This window comes from Heteronotia binoei, chromosome 12 (genome assembly GCF_032191835.1).
Source record: "Heteronotia binoei isolate CCM8104 ecotype False Entrance Well chromosome 12, APGP_CSIRO_Hbin_v1, whole genome shotgun sequence".
Lineage (NCBI taxonomy): Eukaryota > Metazoa > Chordata > Lepidosauria > Squamata > Gekkonidae > Heteronotia > Heteronotia binoei.
The window spans coordinates 78,636,877-78,654,298 of NC_083234.1; the positions used below are offsets into that span (position 1 = coordinate 78,636,877).

Here is a 17,422-nt window from a genome sequence, read left to right on the forward strand (position 1 = left end):
TCTTTGAAACTCCCAAGCCCATCTTTCTCTGCCACTTATAAAACCAGAAAGTATTCATTGCCTCAGCTCTATGAATCTTACAGTTGTATAACCTCTGAGCTTGTACGGAGTGCCTGAAGACTAGCCCAAATAGAGCTGGCTAAAGTATTGCAAATGCTCAGCACTCTTGCACTCAGCACTCTATCAGGAAGAAATGCTAATCACCCCCCCTGTTGCAACCCAGTTGTTGCACTGCTGAGGCGCCACGAATTCGTGGAGGCATGATTTTTGTGGTCCTGCCTATAGTCTAAGACAGGATTTATAGAATTACAGTGGTTTGATTTCATTTCAATGTAAAAATCATATGAATTCATGAAGATCTGTGTAGATCCGACTTTTACCCAGACCCTTCAGGGACACTGCATGATGGACAAAGTTTCCTATGTCAGTCACCTTATCATCGTCGTGCTTAAGGAAGTAGCCTTTGGCCCAGTACTATTAGCTTAGCCGTTCAAACCTTAAATTAGGACGTGCACCCAGATTAACACTTGGCCCTTAAATAAAACATATATATAGCCTACCGAGATTGACTGTGGGCTTTTGTGTTTGCCTGTACAGTTCATGGTGGCGCAGCATCTTCCACTGCAGTGGCCAAGACTGGGCACGCAAGGAGCAGCTGGAAGCTCGTCTGTAGTTCTGGCTAACACCCATCCAGAGATGTAGAATGCTGCTGCAAAGCTGAGGCTTATAGTATCCACATAAACCTTAGAAACCGTGGGCAAAGTCCACTTCTTAGAGCAGATGTGTGTGAGTCAGAACTCCAGGCACCCTGGCAACCATACTGGTGATCACGATGTCCATGTGTATGAAAAGTAGGGGGCTTTTTCTTACAGTACAATCAGCAACTGTAAGCTTATTGGATGAATATTTAGGTTTGTTGCTCTTTCAGGTTGACTGCCAGTGCCACCCCTCCACCCAGTGTTGTTACAATTTTGCACAAGCGGCAGGGCAGGCTCTTATTCGGAAAGTTTGTGACAACAAGGAACACTCAATTTTGTGCTCCTTGTTGTCACCAAATTTCTGACTCAGAGCTGGCCCTGCCAATTGTGAAAGAAGTCAATATTGGAGTTGCAGCATCAATGAAGAACAGCATAAACCTTCCCGTATTCTTTCTGGGCAGAACTAACGGCAGAGTGAACTTGCACCTCAGGATGTGAAAACTGATCACCAGAGCAGAGCTCATCGATGCCAAGCAGCAAACAGAAGCCACACGGGCGTGCCAGAAAAAGGCTTGGGAGTCTCTGGTCATAAGTGTGATCACAGGGGCTTTTATGGTTACAGCATAGCGAAGAAGAAGAGATTGGGTTTACACCTCACCCTTCACCCAAAGTCTCAGAGCAGTTTACAGTCTCCTTTCCCTTCCTCTCTCATGTGAGGTAGGTAGGGCTGAGACACCATGTGAGGTAGGTGGGGCTGAGAAAGCTTTCGGATAACTGCCCTTGAGAGAAGAGCTCGGCAAGAACTGTGATCACCTTTTATCACAGCACCAAACTGGCTCTTTTCCTGGCCATGAATATGTAGAGTTCCTAGATCAAATCAATACAGCAGCAATGAAGTCACAAAATCTCCAAAGCAGTATTTTGTGTTCCAGTAAGTGCTGTGGAAATAGGGTCTTTCAACTGTGGGATATGTTCTTCAATATAATAATATGTATTCAATGTATAATAATATATATTGAGAAAATATATTTTAGTCTATGACATCTGGTTTCCCTATGGGATGGGGAACTACCCCTTTCCCTTTTTACAGATTGTGAAATGACACAACAGGAAACTGGCCCAAAGTTACACAGGAAAGCTTTGGCACTGAAAACTGCTAAACTAATATCTTAGAACTCTAGAAATAACTCAGTCTACATCCTTTCTAAGGTGAGCAGGAGACAGAGAAAAGATTTTGGGTTTTGAGAGCCAACTCCAGTAACTTAACAGTTCGCCCTCCCCCCTCACTAGGGTTGCCAAGTCCAATCCCAGAAATATCTGGGGACTTTGGGGGTGGAGCCAGGAGACACTGGGGTGGAGCTAGGGGGAGGGGGGAAATGGCGCCGGGGAGCGGGGCGGCACGTCTCGGAGCGGGCGACGCCGCTGCGCAGCTGCCGCCTCTTCTCCGCTCGCCGTGGCTGGGGTGGAGCCAGGAGACACTGGAGCCAGGAGACACGCGAAGTGGGCGAGGCTGCCGCGCCGCCGCCACCACCGCCCCCTCCCCACCCACTGCAGCTGCTCCTCCAAGATGGGCTCAGGCTGAGCCCATCTCGGAGGAGCAGCTGCGGTGGGGCGGGGGGGGATGGCAGCGGCGCAGCGGCCTCGCCGGCTCTGCTCCGCCTCTGGGGTGGAATCGGAGAGGGGGGGTGGAGGCGTGGCGAGCCACGAGTCCGGGTCCTAGAAGGGCCCGGATTCGCGGCTCGCCATGCTCCTGGCCTGCCTCCGCCCTCCCCTGGTTTTGCCTGCGCTGCTGCCGCCTCTTGGCTGCTCCTCCGAGGTGGGCTCAGCCTGGGCCCATCTCGGAGGAGCAGCTGCGGTGGGTGGGGAGGGGGCAGCGACGGCATGGCGGCCTCGCCCGGTCCTGGATGAGGCGGCTCCCCATGCTCCCCGGCGCCGTTTCCCCCTCCCCCCACTTTTGTTTTTTTGGGGAGCGGGGGAAGAGGGTGGAAATCCTGGGGTCCCCCGCCAGGGCAGGAGGGTTGGGAAGCCTACCCCTCACAGATATTTTTCATATGTTTGCTGAGTGGGGAAAGCTGGTATTACACTAAAAAGAATGAGTAACCTCTGAGGAGGCATAAACCAATAGGCCCAAATCATCCTCAAAGGCTTTGTTATTCAAAACAGGTATTGGAGGAATTCTAAGCTGAAAGGGGAGAGTGTTTCCTGGCAGATTTAACTAACAGTTCCTGCATGAACTTTCTTGACTTTTTTAGTTTAAAAAAACCTCTCCCCTATGCTAACATCCATGTACTTGGCATCATGTTTTATTTATTGAATTTAGCTTTGAACATCTATGCTGATGAAGGGCTTTCAGCAATTCAGTGCTTGCCCCCAGAATTTTAAATGTTAATCAAATATAGGTTACTTTGTCATTTACTCAGCAGGAAATTAGCATATTTCTATAGTGCCCTTTAGGCATTGCTGTAGTGGTGTGAGAAATACTTTACCGTAGGTTTATCCTGCAGTACTGCTGCGTCATGCTTAAAGATGAGTGACATATATACAGAAGCAAGCCTATGTATGTTTTCTTAGAAGAAAGACCCATTAGACAAAGATTAGGCATTTGCACAAAAATGGAAGTATTCCCAGAGTGTCTCAAAAGTCTAGACAATCTATTCCAAGCCAGTAGGACAACAGAGGAATTCCACCCCAGCTTTTAATGGCTCAATACTATGAATGGAAACCACTAAGTGAACAGGTACAACGAATATGGTTATCTTATGGATGAAACTGGTCACATCTTAACTAGCATGTATTTAGGAAGTAGCAGAGTATCAAGCTAAGCAAGTCTGATTGACAGGATAACGGCACAGCCTATGCACAACTACTTATGCAGTTTGCACTACAAGCAGCAGTGATCCTTAATGCAACCACTGTGCTGGTATGTTAGGGTTGCCAATCCCCAGGTGGGGGCAGGGGATCCCCCGGTTTGGAGGCCCTCCCCCCGCTTCAGGGTCATCAGAAAGCAGGGGGAAGGGAGGGAAATGTCTGCTGGGAACTCTATTATTCCCTATGGAGATTTATTCCCATAGAAAATAATGGAGAATTGATCCGCGGGTATCTGGGGCTCTGGTGGGGCTGTTTTTTGAGGTAAAGGCACCAAATTTTCAATACAGCATCTAGTGCCTCTCCCCAAAGTACCCCCCCCCCAAGTTTCAAAAAGATTGGACCAGGGGGTCCAATTCTATGAGCCCCAAAAGAAGGTGCCCCTATTCTTCATTTGTTTCCTATGGAAGGAAGGCATTGAAAAGGTGTGCCGTCCCTTTAAATGTGATGGCCAGAACTCCCTTTGGAGTTCAATTATGCTTGTCACAGCCTTGATCTTGGCTCCACTGCTAATATCTCCTGGCTCCACCCCAAAGTCTCCTGGCTCCACCCCCAAAGTCCCAAGATATTTCTTAAATTGGACTTGGCAACCCTATGGTATGTACACTATGGAGACGGAGCACCGTTGTAACTGGGCTATCCTGTGAACAGATGCGTTATTTTAACTCAGCCTGGGACAGTGCTGACATAGTCTGGGTTTTAGATAGATCCAAGCAGGCAGCCGTGTTGGTCTGAAGCAGTTGAACAAAAGCAGGAGTCAAGTTTGACCTTTAAGACCAACCAATTTTTATTTAGAACGTACGAAAGCTTACATTCTAAATAAAAATTGGTTGGTCTTAAAGTAAAAACTTGACTCCTGCTTTGTTCATCTGGGTTTTAAAGTTTATCTCACGAAAGTTTAGGGGAGAATGAGGAAGTGAAAGATGGCATTTGAAAGATTGCATATAATTTATAAGTATACTGCTGTTAAGAAGGGGAAATGGTTAGCAGGTAGACTTTGTATTTTGCACTTTTGCCAGTATTTACCTTACTTTCCACCTTGAATTCTCCAGATCCTTTCTAAAACCAATAATACTTGCAGTAACTGGAGAAGTGGGTAGCAAGAAAGCCCTCTTCTCAGGGGACAGTGAGATTCAAGACCTTAGAAGTCTTGCTTCTGGGCATTGCTCTCCTGTGCTATGGGGGATTTCTTTTAATGGTTCACTTGCAGAGTATTTTTCTTTGATTGATCCTCTTTGTTGGGCTATGTCCATGTGGGCTGAGTGGTAAAGCAGCAGTACTGTAGTACTGTGATCTGAACTCTCTGCTCACGACCTGAGTTCTATCCCAGTGAAAGCTGGTTCAGGTAGCCGGCCCAAGGTTGACTCAGCCTTCCACTTCCAAGGTTGGTAAAATGAGTCCCCAGCTTGCTGGGGGGAAAGTGCAGATGACTGGGGAAGGCAATGGCAAACCACCACGTAAAAAGTCTGCCATGAAAACGTTGTGAAAGCAATGTCACCCCAGAGTCAGAAACGACTGGTGCTTGCACAGGGGACCTTTCCTTTTCCTATGGGCTGAAGGAAATTGAAGGAACAGACTATGTACTTTTATCCTATAGATGCTCTCACACTCCTCTTCTCCATGAGGCTTCCATCAGATTTCACACTACCTGTCCTGGGGCTGCAACTAGCTTCGCCTTTATGTGTGGCAAGCAGAAACTGGTTTTTAAAGGATCTTTATTTATTTATTTATTTATTTATTTAGAATTTATATCCCACCCTTCCCACGGGTGGCTCAGGGCGGCTTCCAACAATAAATCCAGCATAAAATCAAGCAATATTTAAACATATAAGGGAATAAACATTTAAAACAGATAAAACCATAAATATTAATAGATATTCGAAATATATATAAAAGAAATCTGGCAAGTTGCATTAAGTTCTCAAGCTAGGTATAGGCTAGCCGGAAGAGGGTCGTCTTACAGGCCCTGCGGAACTGAACAAGGTCCCGCAGGGCCCTCACCTCTTCCGGCAACTGATTCCACCATGTAGGGGCCATAACAGAGAAAGCCCTTTCTCTGGTGGATTTCAAGCGGGCTTCTTTCGGCCCAGGGACAGTAAGGAGATTTTGTGTTCCCGACCTCAGTACTCTCTGGGGAACATGTGGGGAAAGACGGTCCTTCAGGTAGACAGGTCCCAAGCCATATAGGGCTTTAAAGGTGATAACCAGCACCTTGTACCGGACTCGGTATATCACTGGAAGCCAGTGCAGGGTCCGAAGACCCAGCTGAATGTGTTCCCACTTTGGGAGACCCAGTAACAGCCGGGCCGCGGCATTCTGCACCAGCTGCAATTTCCGAGTTCGTGACAGGGGCAGCCCCATGTAGAGGGCATTACAGTAGTCCAACCTCGAGGTGACCGTAGCATGGATCACTGTTGCTAGGTCGTCGCGCTCCAGGAAGGGGGCCAACTGCCTTGCCTGCCTAAGGTGAAAAAACGCGGACTTGGCGGCGGCTGCTATCTGAGCCTCCATCTTTAAGGACAGCTCCAATAGCACCCCCAAGCTCCTGACCCTGTCCGCCACTACCAGCGGTGCACCGTCAAAGGCTGGTAGGGGGATTCCCCTTCCCGGGCTGCGGCGGCCCAAGCAAAGGACCTCTGTCTTCGCAGGATTAAGCTTCAGCCCGCTCAGCCTGAGCCACTCAGCCACGGCATGTAATGCCCGATCTAGATTTTCCGGGGCGCAGGTCGGCTGGCCGTCCATCAGTAGGTAGAGCTGGGTGTCATCAGTGTACTGGTGACACCCTAGCCCGTGCCTTCGGACAATCTGGGCAAGAGGCTGCATATAGATGTTAAATAACATCGGGGAGAGGACCGCCCCTTGGGGTACACCACAGTCGAGTGTGCACCTCTGGGACAGCTCCCCCCCCCAACTGCGACCCTTTGTCCCCGACCTTCCAGGAAAGAGGAGAGCCACTGTAAGGCCAACCCCTGAATCCCTGCATCGGCGAGGCGGCCCTTCAGTAGCCGATGGTCGACCGTGTCGAACGCTGCCGACAGGTCTAACAGCATCAGCACCGCCGAGCCGCCCCAATCCAGATGCCGTTGAAGGTCATCTACTAGGGCGACCAGCACCGTCTCCATCCCATGTCCCGGGCGAAAGTCGGACTGAAATGGGTCAAGCACGGAAGCATCCTCCAGGAAAGTCTATAGCTGCATCGCCATTGCCCTCTCAATAAGTTTGCCCAAAAAGGGCAAATTTGAGACCGGCCGATAGTGTGCCAATTGGGCCGGATCTAAAGATGGTTTCTTTAAGAGGGGACGGACCACTGCCTCTTTGAGCAGCGTTGGAAAATGCCCTTCCGTCAGGGATCTGTTTATGATATCCCGTATAGGATATCTAAGGTCACCCTGGCAGGATTTAATAAGCCAGGAAGGGCATGGGTCCAATTTACAAGTAGTTGGGCGAGCAGATGAGAGAATCCTGGCAACTTCCTCCAGGCTGAGGGGGTCGAAGCCATCCAGCGTATAATCCGAAGACAGGCTCGGGGCCTCGATTTCGCTAACTGTCTCAAAATTGGCAAGGGGGTCGGGGCGGAGTGACGCGATTTTGTCCACAAAAAAATTTGCAAAAGCCTCACAGCCTATTTCCAATTCAATAGAATTTAGTCTGCCTTGCGGCAACGTTTTCTTTGCGGCTTTGATTGTCATCTCATAGGCCTTCAAATTCTCTCTATAAGATGCTCGGGTCACTTCGTCTCGAGTACGCCGCCATTGCCTCTCCAGTCGTCTGAGTCCCCGCTTTTGTTGCCGCAGCTCCTGGTTGAACCAGGGCGACGGCTTCGAGCGGGGATGCAGAGGGCGCTTGGGTGCAACCTCCTCAATGGCCCTGGAGAGCCCATCGTTCCAGGACTCTACCAGATCATCCAGGGAGTCGCCAGTAGGCCAGGTGTCCCGAAGAGCCGTTAGGAACCGTTCCGGGTCCATCAGGCTCTGCGGGTGAGCTAAAATTCGCTCTCCGCCTAAACAGGTTTTGGGTGACACCCCCATACGAGCCTTAAGGGCAAAGTGATCTGACCATGGCACTGCTTCCATTGCAATATCAGTCACTGATATTCCGGCCGCAAAGACCAGGTCCAACATGTGTCCCGCCTGATGAGTGGGCATTGTAACAACCTGGGAGAGTCCTAGTGTCGCCATGGATGACACCAGGTCCGTCGCCTGGCTGGAGGCCGCGTCGTCAGCATGGACATTGAAGTCACCCAAGACCAAAAGCCTTGGGTGCTCCAACACCCAGCCCGTCACGGCCTCCACCAGGGACGGTAAGGCGCTGGCTGGTGCGTTAGGCGGTCGGTACACCAGCCAGATCTTGTTTGCTGCGCGAAAGCGGCAGAGTGAGTTGCAGCCCTGGGGCAGATAGCGTGAAATCCAATGGAAGCCCCGTGGAGAAGAGGAAAGTGAGAGGTTGTCCTTGAAAGGGCAGCTGCCGTAAGAGCTCTCTCAGTCGCTCTGAGACTCTAAGATTCAGAGTGGAGGGCGGGATATAAATCCAATATCTTCTTCTTATTGTTTATGTCAACATAAAACATTATTCTGATACACTATTATTAAAGAGAAATACATTGGAATACTGTGGATGTATAGCTATATTCACTGAGAGTGGGTTTAGCATACGTAATGTGATAAAAAACCAATATCCCTGTTTAGTCCTGGGGAGGTGTTTGTTCCATTATTAAATTTTAGTTGCTCAAAATAACAACCTGGTGGTATTTCCCCCCGCTTAAGCTTTATAGGTTTTGCTTACTAAAGTCACCACTTTGTAACAGAAAATGTGGATACATAGGAGACTATTTACATGTATGGTGGTCTTGTCTGGTGATAGAATGGTTTTGGAAACAAGTAAGACCAATGATTATCCATATTACAGCTCAATCCCTTCTATTTTTGCCAGACGTTTTTCTGTTAGATTTCTGGAATGCTTCATGGGGAACAAAGAATCACTCTCAGGCAGGGCGTTTTTTTGTAGCAGGAGCTCCTTTGCATATTAGGCGACACGCCCCTGATGTAGCCTATCCTTCAAGAATATACAGGGCTCTTAGTGCAGGGCCTCCTGTAAGCTCTTGGAGGATTGGCTGCATTGCAAAGGAGTTCCTGCTCCAGAAAAGCCCTGATCACTCTGAAGTAATCTCCATTTTATTATCAACAGCTTGAATGATGATTGCAGCCCACTGGAAGAAACCTGCACTTCCACCTACAGATAACTGGTTGCATCACATTTGGTCATATCTTATCATGGCCAAAATAGTAGTCTTTAGGGTTGCCAAGTCCAATTCAAGAAATATCTGGGGTCTTTGGGGGTGGAGCCAGGAGACTTTGGAGGTGGAACCAGGAGACATTGGGGGTGGAGACAGGAGCAAGGGTGTGACAAGCATAATTGAACTCCAAAGGGAGTTCTGGCCATCACATCTAAAGGGACCACACATTTTAAAAAATGCCTTCCTTCCATAGGAAATAATGAAGGATAGGGACACATTCTTTTGGGGCTCATAGAATTGGACCCCCTGGTTCAATCGTTTTGAAACCTGGGGAGTATTTTGAGAAGAGGCACTGGATGCCATACAGAAAATTTGGTGCTTCTACATCAAAAAAACAGCTCCCCAGAGCCCCAGATACACACAGATCAATTATCCATTATTTTCTATGGAAATAAATCTCCATAGGGAATAATACGGTTCCCAGCAGACATTCCCCTCCCCTCCCCCTGCTTTCTGATGTCCCTAATATTGTGTGACCATCTTGTCTTTGTTATTTGTGGCTTTGACTGTCTACAGCACAAGGCAATGCTCTGTATATGAGTCCAATAAATCCTCTATAATGAGAATGGGTCGTTTGGGTCAACGACTGGCAGAACCTCACAAAGTCACTGTTCTGGGAAGGGTGTCGAGGGCCTCACCATACGTTTCTGTATTCTGTAACTGCAATGGGCATGTTGGGGGAGCATGCGCTGTGCTGCTTTGGCCTGCTTGCTTTCTCTTTCGTTTGTAACACATGAAGTGCTCCCTCAACCCTGGTAGGGAGGGTCACGTCTGGAGTCCAAGGACATGATGCCTGCTAGCAGGAACTGTCTTGACACCTGCTAGCACTCAGTGGGGGCTTTGTGAGAACTGTAACCTTTGCTTTGTGTGGGCTTCTCGCTCTGAATTTTGGCGGGCTTCTAATGGCCTGGGGAGAGGGCGTATAGATCTGGCTCCCTAAGGTATGGCCAGATCTAACACAGAGTCATACCTGCTGTAATATGTCTATTAATAAAACCTTTTCTCAATTGTATCAAGAGGCCTGGTTATTGAGGACTACTCAGGAGCTGACAGGGGGGAGGGGGACCTTCAAAGGGGATTGTCCAGTTACTCATGATGGGTTAGCATAGTTAGGCCTTAGGCACTTGCTTCCCAGGTAAAAGAACAACTTGTTTCACCTCAGATCCAAACAAGCTGTTTTCTTTAATATTCAATGCCAACTTGCCACGAACAATAGAAAAATGCACAACTGGGAACAGGAAAAGTGCGTTGTCAAGGAACAGGAAAAGGGTTGCCAAGTCCAATAAAAGAAATATCTGGGGACTTTGGGGGTGGAGCCAGGAGACTTTGGGGGTGGAGCCAGGAGACATTGGGGGCAGAGCCAGGAGCAAGGGTGTGACAAGCAGAATTGAACTCCAAGGGAGTTCTGGCCATCATATTTAAAGGGTCAGCACACCTTTTTAAATGCCTTCCTTCCATAGGAAATAATGAAGGATAGGGGCACCTTCCTTGGGGCTCATAGAATTGGACCCCCTTGGGGGGTATTTTGGGGAGAGGCACTAGATGCTATACTGGAAATTTGGTGCCTCTACCTCAAAAAACATCCACATCAGGGCCCCCGATACCTCCAGATCAATTCCTCATTATACCCTATGAGAATCGATCTCCACATAGGGAATAATGAAGTGCCCAGCAGACAGTTCCTCCCTCCCCCCCACTTTCTGGTGACTCTGAAGTGAGGGATTGGCATCTCTACTCACAAGTTGCTGCCAACTTCTTCAAAGTAACACAGACACACCATCCCAAGAGGAGGCCTTTCCAGCAAGTGGAGTCTGAAGCCTCCGGAGGTGGAAAGTCACATGGTGGCTATGGGGGCGGGGCCTCCCCCCACCAGCCAGCTGACTGGGGGCAGGAAGGAGCCTGGGAAAGCGGAAGAACCCCTGCTGGGACCTGGGGATTGGCAAGCCTATGTTCTACATTAATTCAGACTTCCAGTATTCTGAGGCCTTTTCTGCCAGTGTCCTGATTGGGGGTGGGTGGATCTCCTCTCCCCAGAACTTCAGTGTAGCAGCTCCCTTTGTGGACTTTGCCTAGGACTGGCTGTGGTCAGGCTGTTAGAGCTAGCACTCTCCCCAGCTATTCAGCCCTCCCTGGTCTACAGCTCTCAGTTGTCTTCCACCTCTGGAGGGAATTCTGTGCCACAGGTACCTAGACTTCAGCTCTGACCGTGTTTCATGAAGTCCTTCAGACCTTTTCCTCTGTCCCTTCTACTGACCAAGCTAATTATATGCTGAAAGGAGATTGAAAAATCTATCTTTTGATTGGGTCCTATCAAAGTTTGCTAAAAGGGGCAATAGGATTGCTATGCTCTCTCTGCTGTCTTTGGTTCCTATCTAACCAGGCTAAGGAACCATTATGGCAGCTATATTTTCCTTCCTTCTTTAACTTTAGAAATCCTGAATTTGCGTTGTTGTTTAGCTTTCTAATACATATACAGATCTTCAGTTACACAGATGTTATAGTGCGTGTGTGTATAACTGAAGATCTGTGAGGAACTCCAAAGAGATCTGTTGAGGTTGGGTGAGTGGGCGTCAACGTGGCAGATGCGGTTCAATGTGGCCAAGTGCAAAGTAATGCACATTGGGGCCAAGAATCCCAGCTACAAATACAAGTTGATGGGATGTGAACTGGCAGAGACTGACCAAGAGAGAGATCTTGGGGTCATGGTAGATAACTCACTGAAAATGTCAAGACAGTGTGCGATTGCAATTAAAAAGACCAACGCCATGCTGGGAATTATTAGGAAGGGAATTGAAAACAAATCAGCCAGTATCATAATGCCCCTGTATAAATCGATGGTGCGGTCTCATTTGGAGTACTGTGTGCAGTTCTGGTCGCTGCACCTCAAAAAGGATATTATGGCATTGGAGAAAGTCCAGAAAAGGGCAACTAGAATGATTAAAGGGCTGGAACACTTTCCCTATGAAGAAAGGTTGAAACGCTTGGGACTCTTTAGCTTGGAGAAACATCGACTGTGGGGTGACATGATAGAGGTTTACAAGATAATGCATGGGACGGAGAAAGTAGAGAAAGAAGTACTTTTCTCCCTTTCTCACAATACAAGAACTCTTGGGCATTTGATAAAATTGCTGAGCAGACAGATTAAAACGGATAAAAGGAAGTACTTCTTCACCCAAAGGGTGATTAACATGTGGAATTCACTGCCACAGGAGGTGGTGGCGGCCACAAGCATAGCCACCTTCAAGAGGGGTTTAGATAAAAATATGGAGCAGAGGTCCATCAGTGGCTATTAGACACAGTGTGTGTGTGTGTGTGTGTGTGTGTGTGTGTGTGTGTATATATATATATATATAATTTTTTTTGGCCACTGTGCGACACAGAGTGTTGGACTGGATGGGCCATTGGCCTGATCTAACATGGCTTCTCTTATGTTCTTAGGAAACTATTAAATATATAGTACTTTTTAAAAAGTTTTCTCACAGGAATATACAATATGAAATAACTGAATAAGAAATGAAATGTTTTCTGTCCTCCTGGAGCATGAGGCCAAATTCAGAACTGCAGTCCATGGGGACAGGTGGCTTAATCCTTTACCCCCATGCCTTTCCCCCCTGAGTGAGGCAGCTAGATATGAAGGTGGATGGATGTAGAAGAGGGAACATTGTTAAAAGAGGGAAACTTGGCATGAGGGAGTGAGGAAGTGTGTCACTGTGGTGTTGTGGCTAACGGGTTGTACTGGGGAGGTTCAAATTTCTGTTTAGTCATAAAGTGCATTAGACAACCATGAATCAAACTGTCTCTCAGCCATAATGACCTCACAGGTTCACTATCGATCCGTCGATCCATCTACCATATTTTTACCTCACCATTCCACCAAGAGGCTCAGGACTGTGTACTGGGTCTCCATGTCGTCATTCTGGCTACTGTGAGGGAGGGGGTAGACTTGAATGGGATGAGCGGCTCCAGGACAGCGAGCTTCATGGTGGAGGGTGGTTTTGAAGTGGGGTCTCCCCAGTCCTAGCCCAGCACTTGAAATGCATCACCACCAGGCCTATGCTGTACTCCGTGGGTGGGGAAAGAGTGGGACACAAATCCTTTCTCCTGCTTTGCATTCAAAATACCCCAGCCTGGGTTTAAAGCAAAGGAGAGGAGGAAAGTGACTTCTGCATGACATGGTAGGGATCCCCCACCCCCACCTCCTTGTGTTAAAGGGGATTTTTAATATTTTATTCCAGGCAGACCTCCAAAGGACACTGGCTGACCAGTGGGATCTCAATATTATGTGAAACACAGAGGTAATGTGTTCCTGGGTGGGAGGGGCTTTAAATGGGGCTGCCGTGAGGCAGGTTTTAGACAAGATTGAACAGTAGAAAAAACTAACAATACTTTAAAATTAACTTTAATTCAGTTAAAATGAATGGTACCTTTTCTCAGCTGACAATCCACATTACTAAGGCAAAATGTTTTCTATTCTGAACAATGATTACTGTGACATTTTGTGTGTCCACTGGATTCCATAATTTCTCCTCCCACAGAAACAAAATCTAGTTTTTCAGAAGCAGAGCTATCCAGGTGCAGTTGTGGGTTACCCTGTTCACTTCGGAACTCGAGGAGGGGTCATAAGTGTGCGTTTAGTGGACAGGCCTTTGTATAAATCGATGGTGCGGTCTCATTTGGAGTACTGTGTGCAATTCTGGTCACCGCACCTCAAAAAGGATATTATAACATTGGAAAAAGTGCAGAAAAGGGCAGCTAGAATTATTACAGGTTTGGAACACTTTTGCTATGAAAAAAGGTTAAAACGCTTGGGGCTCTTTAGTTTGGAGAAAAGTCGACTGCGGGGTGACATGATAGAGGTTTACAAGATTATGCATGGGATGGAGAAGGTAGAGAAAGAAGTACTTTTCTCCCTTTCTCACAATACAAGAACTCGTGAGCATTCAATGAAATTGCTGAGCAGTCAGGTTAGAATGGATAAAAGGAAGTACTTCTTCGCCCAAAGGGTGATTAACATGTGGAATTCACTGCCACAGGAGGTGGTAGCGGCTACAAGCATAGCCAGCTTCAAGAGGGGGTTAGATAAAAATATGGAGTAGAGGTCCATCAGTGGCTATTAGCCACAGTGTGTATATATATCTATATATATATAAATTATTGGCCACTGTGTGACACAGAGTGTTGGACTGGATGGGCCATTGGCCTGATCCAACATGGCTTCTCTTATGTTCTTATGTGACACAGAGTGTTGGACTCGATGGGCCATTGGGCTGATCCAACATGGCTTCTCTTATGTTCTTATGCTTTGCATGCAGTAGATATCAAACTCAGTAGGCAGCATTTTCATGTAAAAAGGTATTGGGTTGTGGAGCAGGAAAAGATCCTAAAACTATAGAGCTAAACACTTGTTTTATATTCTGATTATATTCTGTTATATATGACATTAATTAACTTGCATCCATTGGATTCTCCACTTTCTCTTTCCACAGTAACCAGACTGATATCTTGGATGGTTTATCAGAAATAAAGTTATCGAGGTACCATTTTGTATTACATTGGTTTGCATTTCAGCAAGAGCTGTCACTGTGTAGTAGCAAATATGCTCGCTCCAGATGGAGCATAATTTCTCCTTCCACATCCACAAAATCTGGTTTGCTAGGAACAGAGCTGTCTAGGTGCAGTTGTGGGTTACCCTGTTGATGTCTGAACTTGGGGAGGGGCCATAAGGTAGTGTGCAGTAGTGGACATACTTTGGCAAGCATTTTCACAATAAAAGATATTGGGTTGTGGGGCAGGGAAAGATCCTACAACTACAGCCGCCCTGAGCCTGCTTCGGCGGGGAGGGCGGGATACAAATAAAATTATTATTATTATTATATAAGGGTAAACACTTCTTTTATATTCTGATTATATTCTGTTATATATGACATTAATTTATTTGCATCCAGTGCATTCTCCACTTTATCCTTCCACAGAAACAAGAGTGATCTCTTGGATGGTTTACTCCCAGAAACAGAGCTACCGAAATACCATTTTGTGTTACGTTGGTTTGTGCTGCCACTGTGTGGTAGTGCGCATGCTTTGCACCAGATGGCGACTCTGGCATCTTGCATTGTGCAGTTGGGAAAACCCCTGATTGAAGCATTAGAGATCTGCAGCCAAAAAGTCTAGGAGGAGATGGGTTGCTGGTGCCACTGCACCAAAGGCGGGATGTACATAGGCTGCGGGCTCATGATTTGGTGGCAGGCACCTACTTTGGATGCAGAAAACCCTCGATGCAAGTGTGGCCTCTTTGTCTAAAACAGTCTGGGGCAAAAGACCTTTTTCCATCTGAGATCCTGGATGGCTGCCGCCAGTTGGAGGAGACAACACTGACCTGTGTGGACCCAGTGGTCCATCTCAACAGATGAAAAAGTCACAAGAGATCCAAGCTATGTGTGACAAAAAATACATGACTGTCTGCCACTCATCTATCCCACACCATCCACTAAGATGACATGTGTTCACTGCAGCATTTTCTCCTTGCTGAATGGTAAAGAATACCACGCAAACCTAATTTTAAAAATTAAAATGGAAAATCTGGAACAGCCCCTGCACACTTAATGCTGAGCACAGGCAGGGTAGAGGCAGCACATGTTTCCAGGGGAGCCCAATCTTCCTTTCCTGTGATTGTTTTGAGAAGGCTGCAGGTGGGCAAGATTTGACTTTCCTAGTGGGATGGAGTGGAGCTCTGTCCCCACTGGCCCAGATCTGGCTAGACCCTCGCCAAAGGAACAGTACAGAAGGAAGTCGCTTGCATTTGGGGTGGGTTCTTTAATAGCTCTTGGACCCAGGGCCTGTCACTTTGTATCCAGTGTTCCCTTTAAGTTGAGTTAGTGTGAGCTAGCTCAAAGTTTTTTATCCTGTCTCACACATTTTTGTCTTAGCTTAGGAAGGTTGGCCCCAGAACATACTAACATGCAGGAGCCAAATCACTCACTCAGAACTTTAATCCCAGTAGATCACAAAGTATAATTTTTCCTCACAAGACTCTACAGCTTAGAGGGAGCAGTGCTTATATCCTGTAAGTTCTGGGGAAATCTTGCAGACAGACTGGTGGAAACTCTTCTTCCTTTTGTGGAGAGTGATTCCTAAGGCCCAGCATCTCTCTTTCTCTCCTTCAGAATGGACTACCTGAAGCCAGGTATCCTTAAGCCCATATCTAGGGTTGACCCTGCTTAGCTTCCAGCCTCTCTTATTCAGATTGGACAAGCCTGGACCAATCAGGACAGGGCAATACAGCCAGGCACTCTCCTTTAACTGTGAAAAAATGTTTGCAGACCTTATAAGTAAGGGAAGGCTATTGCAGAGCTTTCTGTTCAGTATATGTTGAAGTTTTGGCATCAGAAATAACAAACACTCACAATGTCCTACAAAGCCAAGGATGTTTCTGGGTAAAGAACAGCTTCCTAGAATCAGGGACGTGGCCTCAGATAAAGAATGGAGGGCTGCTGCAGTCACCTTTTGCCCTTGCCCGCTTCAGAGCCTGCCTTTCTTGATGGCGCTGATCATGTGGTAAAACCCTCAGTGGCTCTGTGTCAAGCATCGATATTTCGAAATAATCAAACTTTTGTTTTAAATCAAAGACATGTTTTATTGAAACTCCATGACTTGTTCCAAGGACAGATTCCTTGGAAGTAATACTGAGTACAGAGTTGCATAGTATCTTATAGACTACTTCAAAACGCAGGTATAGCAGCGCCCGCCTCACGGCCTCACTGGAGCTCTTTATTTCAGTCTCTTCGGGGTATTTTACTTGTTTATTTGATGGGACCACAGCAGCTTTGTTTGTTCTTCCCACAAAATATAGGCTCACGAGAACTTTAACTTAAACCACAGATTTATTGTAACACAAAGTCTTAAACTGGGGATATGGGAGATATTTACACAGGCTAACAAGTTGCTCAGTTGTTTCAGGCTTTATAATCACTTTTACTTTCTTGGAGTCTCTCACAGTTACACAGTCCACAGTTTCCCTTTAACTCACTCTCCACCTCTAGCCAAGGTCTGGCCTCTTGGGATTGATGTGTCTAGTCTCACCCCTCGACTGGAGTCTCTCCTCTCAGCCCTTCTTGGTGTCTCAGACCCACATCCACTCCCTCAACCTCCTCACTAGATCTTCAGAGTGGTTCCTAGGTGTTTGTGACCGTTCAGGTCTTAACTGACTCACACACACAGCCCTCTTGGCCGGTTTTGTCAAGCTTGCAGTCTCTGGAAGACTTCCCTGTCTCCGCCTCAAGCTCCTTCACAGGATCAGCTGCCCTCTCAGCCCTTCTGGCAGGCTCGAACTGACCCTCTCAGTCTCTGTCAGGTCCCCACTGACAGACTTCTCTGACAGGCCTCCCCTCTGTCACACATCAACTAACTGACTGCCCCAGCAGTTTCTCTTTCTCCACTACTCTTCCCTCCCTGAGAGCTCCCAGCACTTTGCCCCTACCCTCAGGTCACCTGACGCAGCCCTGTGCGTCTTCCGTTTATGGTTAACCCATTGCTTTCCATCACATGTCCCTCCCCCTTTTGAGACATTGCG

The 17,422-nt window shown here is 47.3% G+C and overlaps 1 protein-coding gene across 1 annotated transcript in view; it reads left to right on the top strand.

Moving 5' to 3' along the window:
* The window catches only part of LOC132580486 (histo-blood group ABO system transferase-like), a 57,919-nt gene that overhangs the window by 24,896 nt on the left and 15,601 nt on the right, over positions 1–17,422 (top strand). Inside the window, exons 3-4 of the mRNA XM_060251326.1 lie at positions 13,092–13,151; positions 14,343–14,390. Of these exons, the coding sequence (XP_060107309.1) occupies positions 13,092–13,151; positions 14,343–14,390 (108 nt within the window). The remainder of the gene's footprint in view (positions 1–13,091; positions 13,152–14,342; positions 14,391–17,422) is intronic.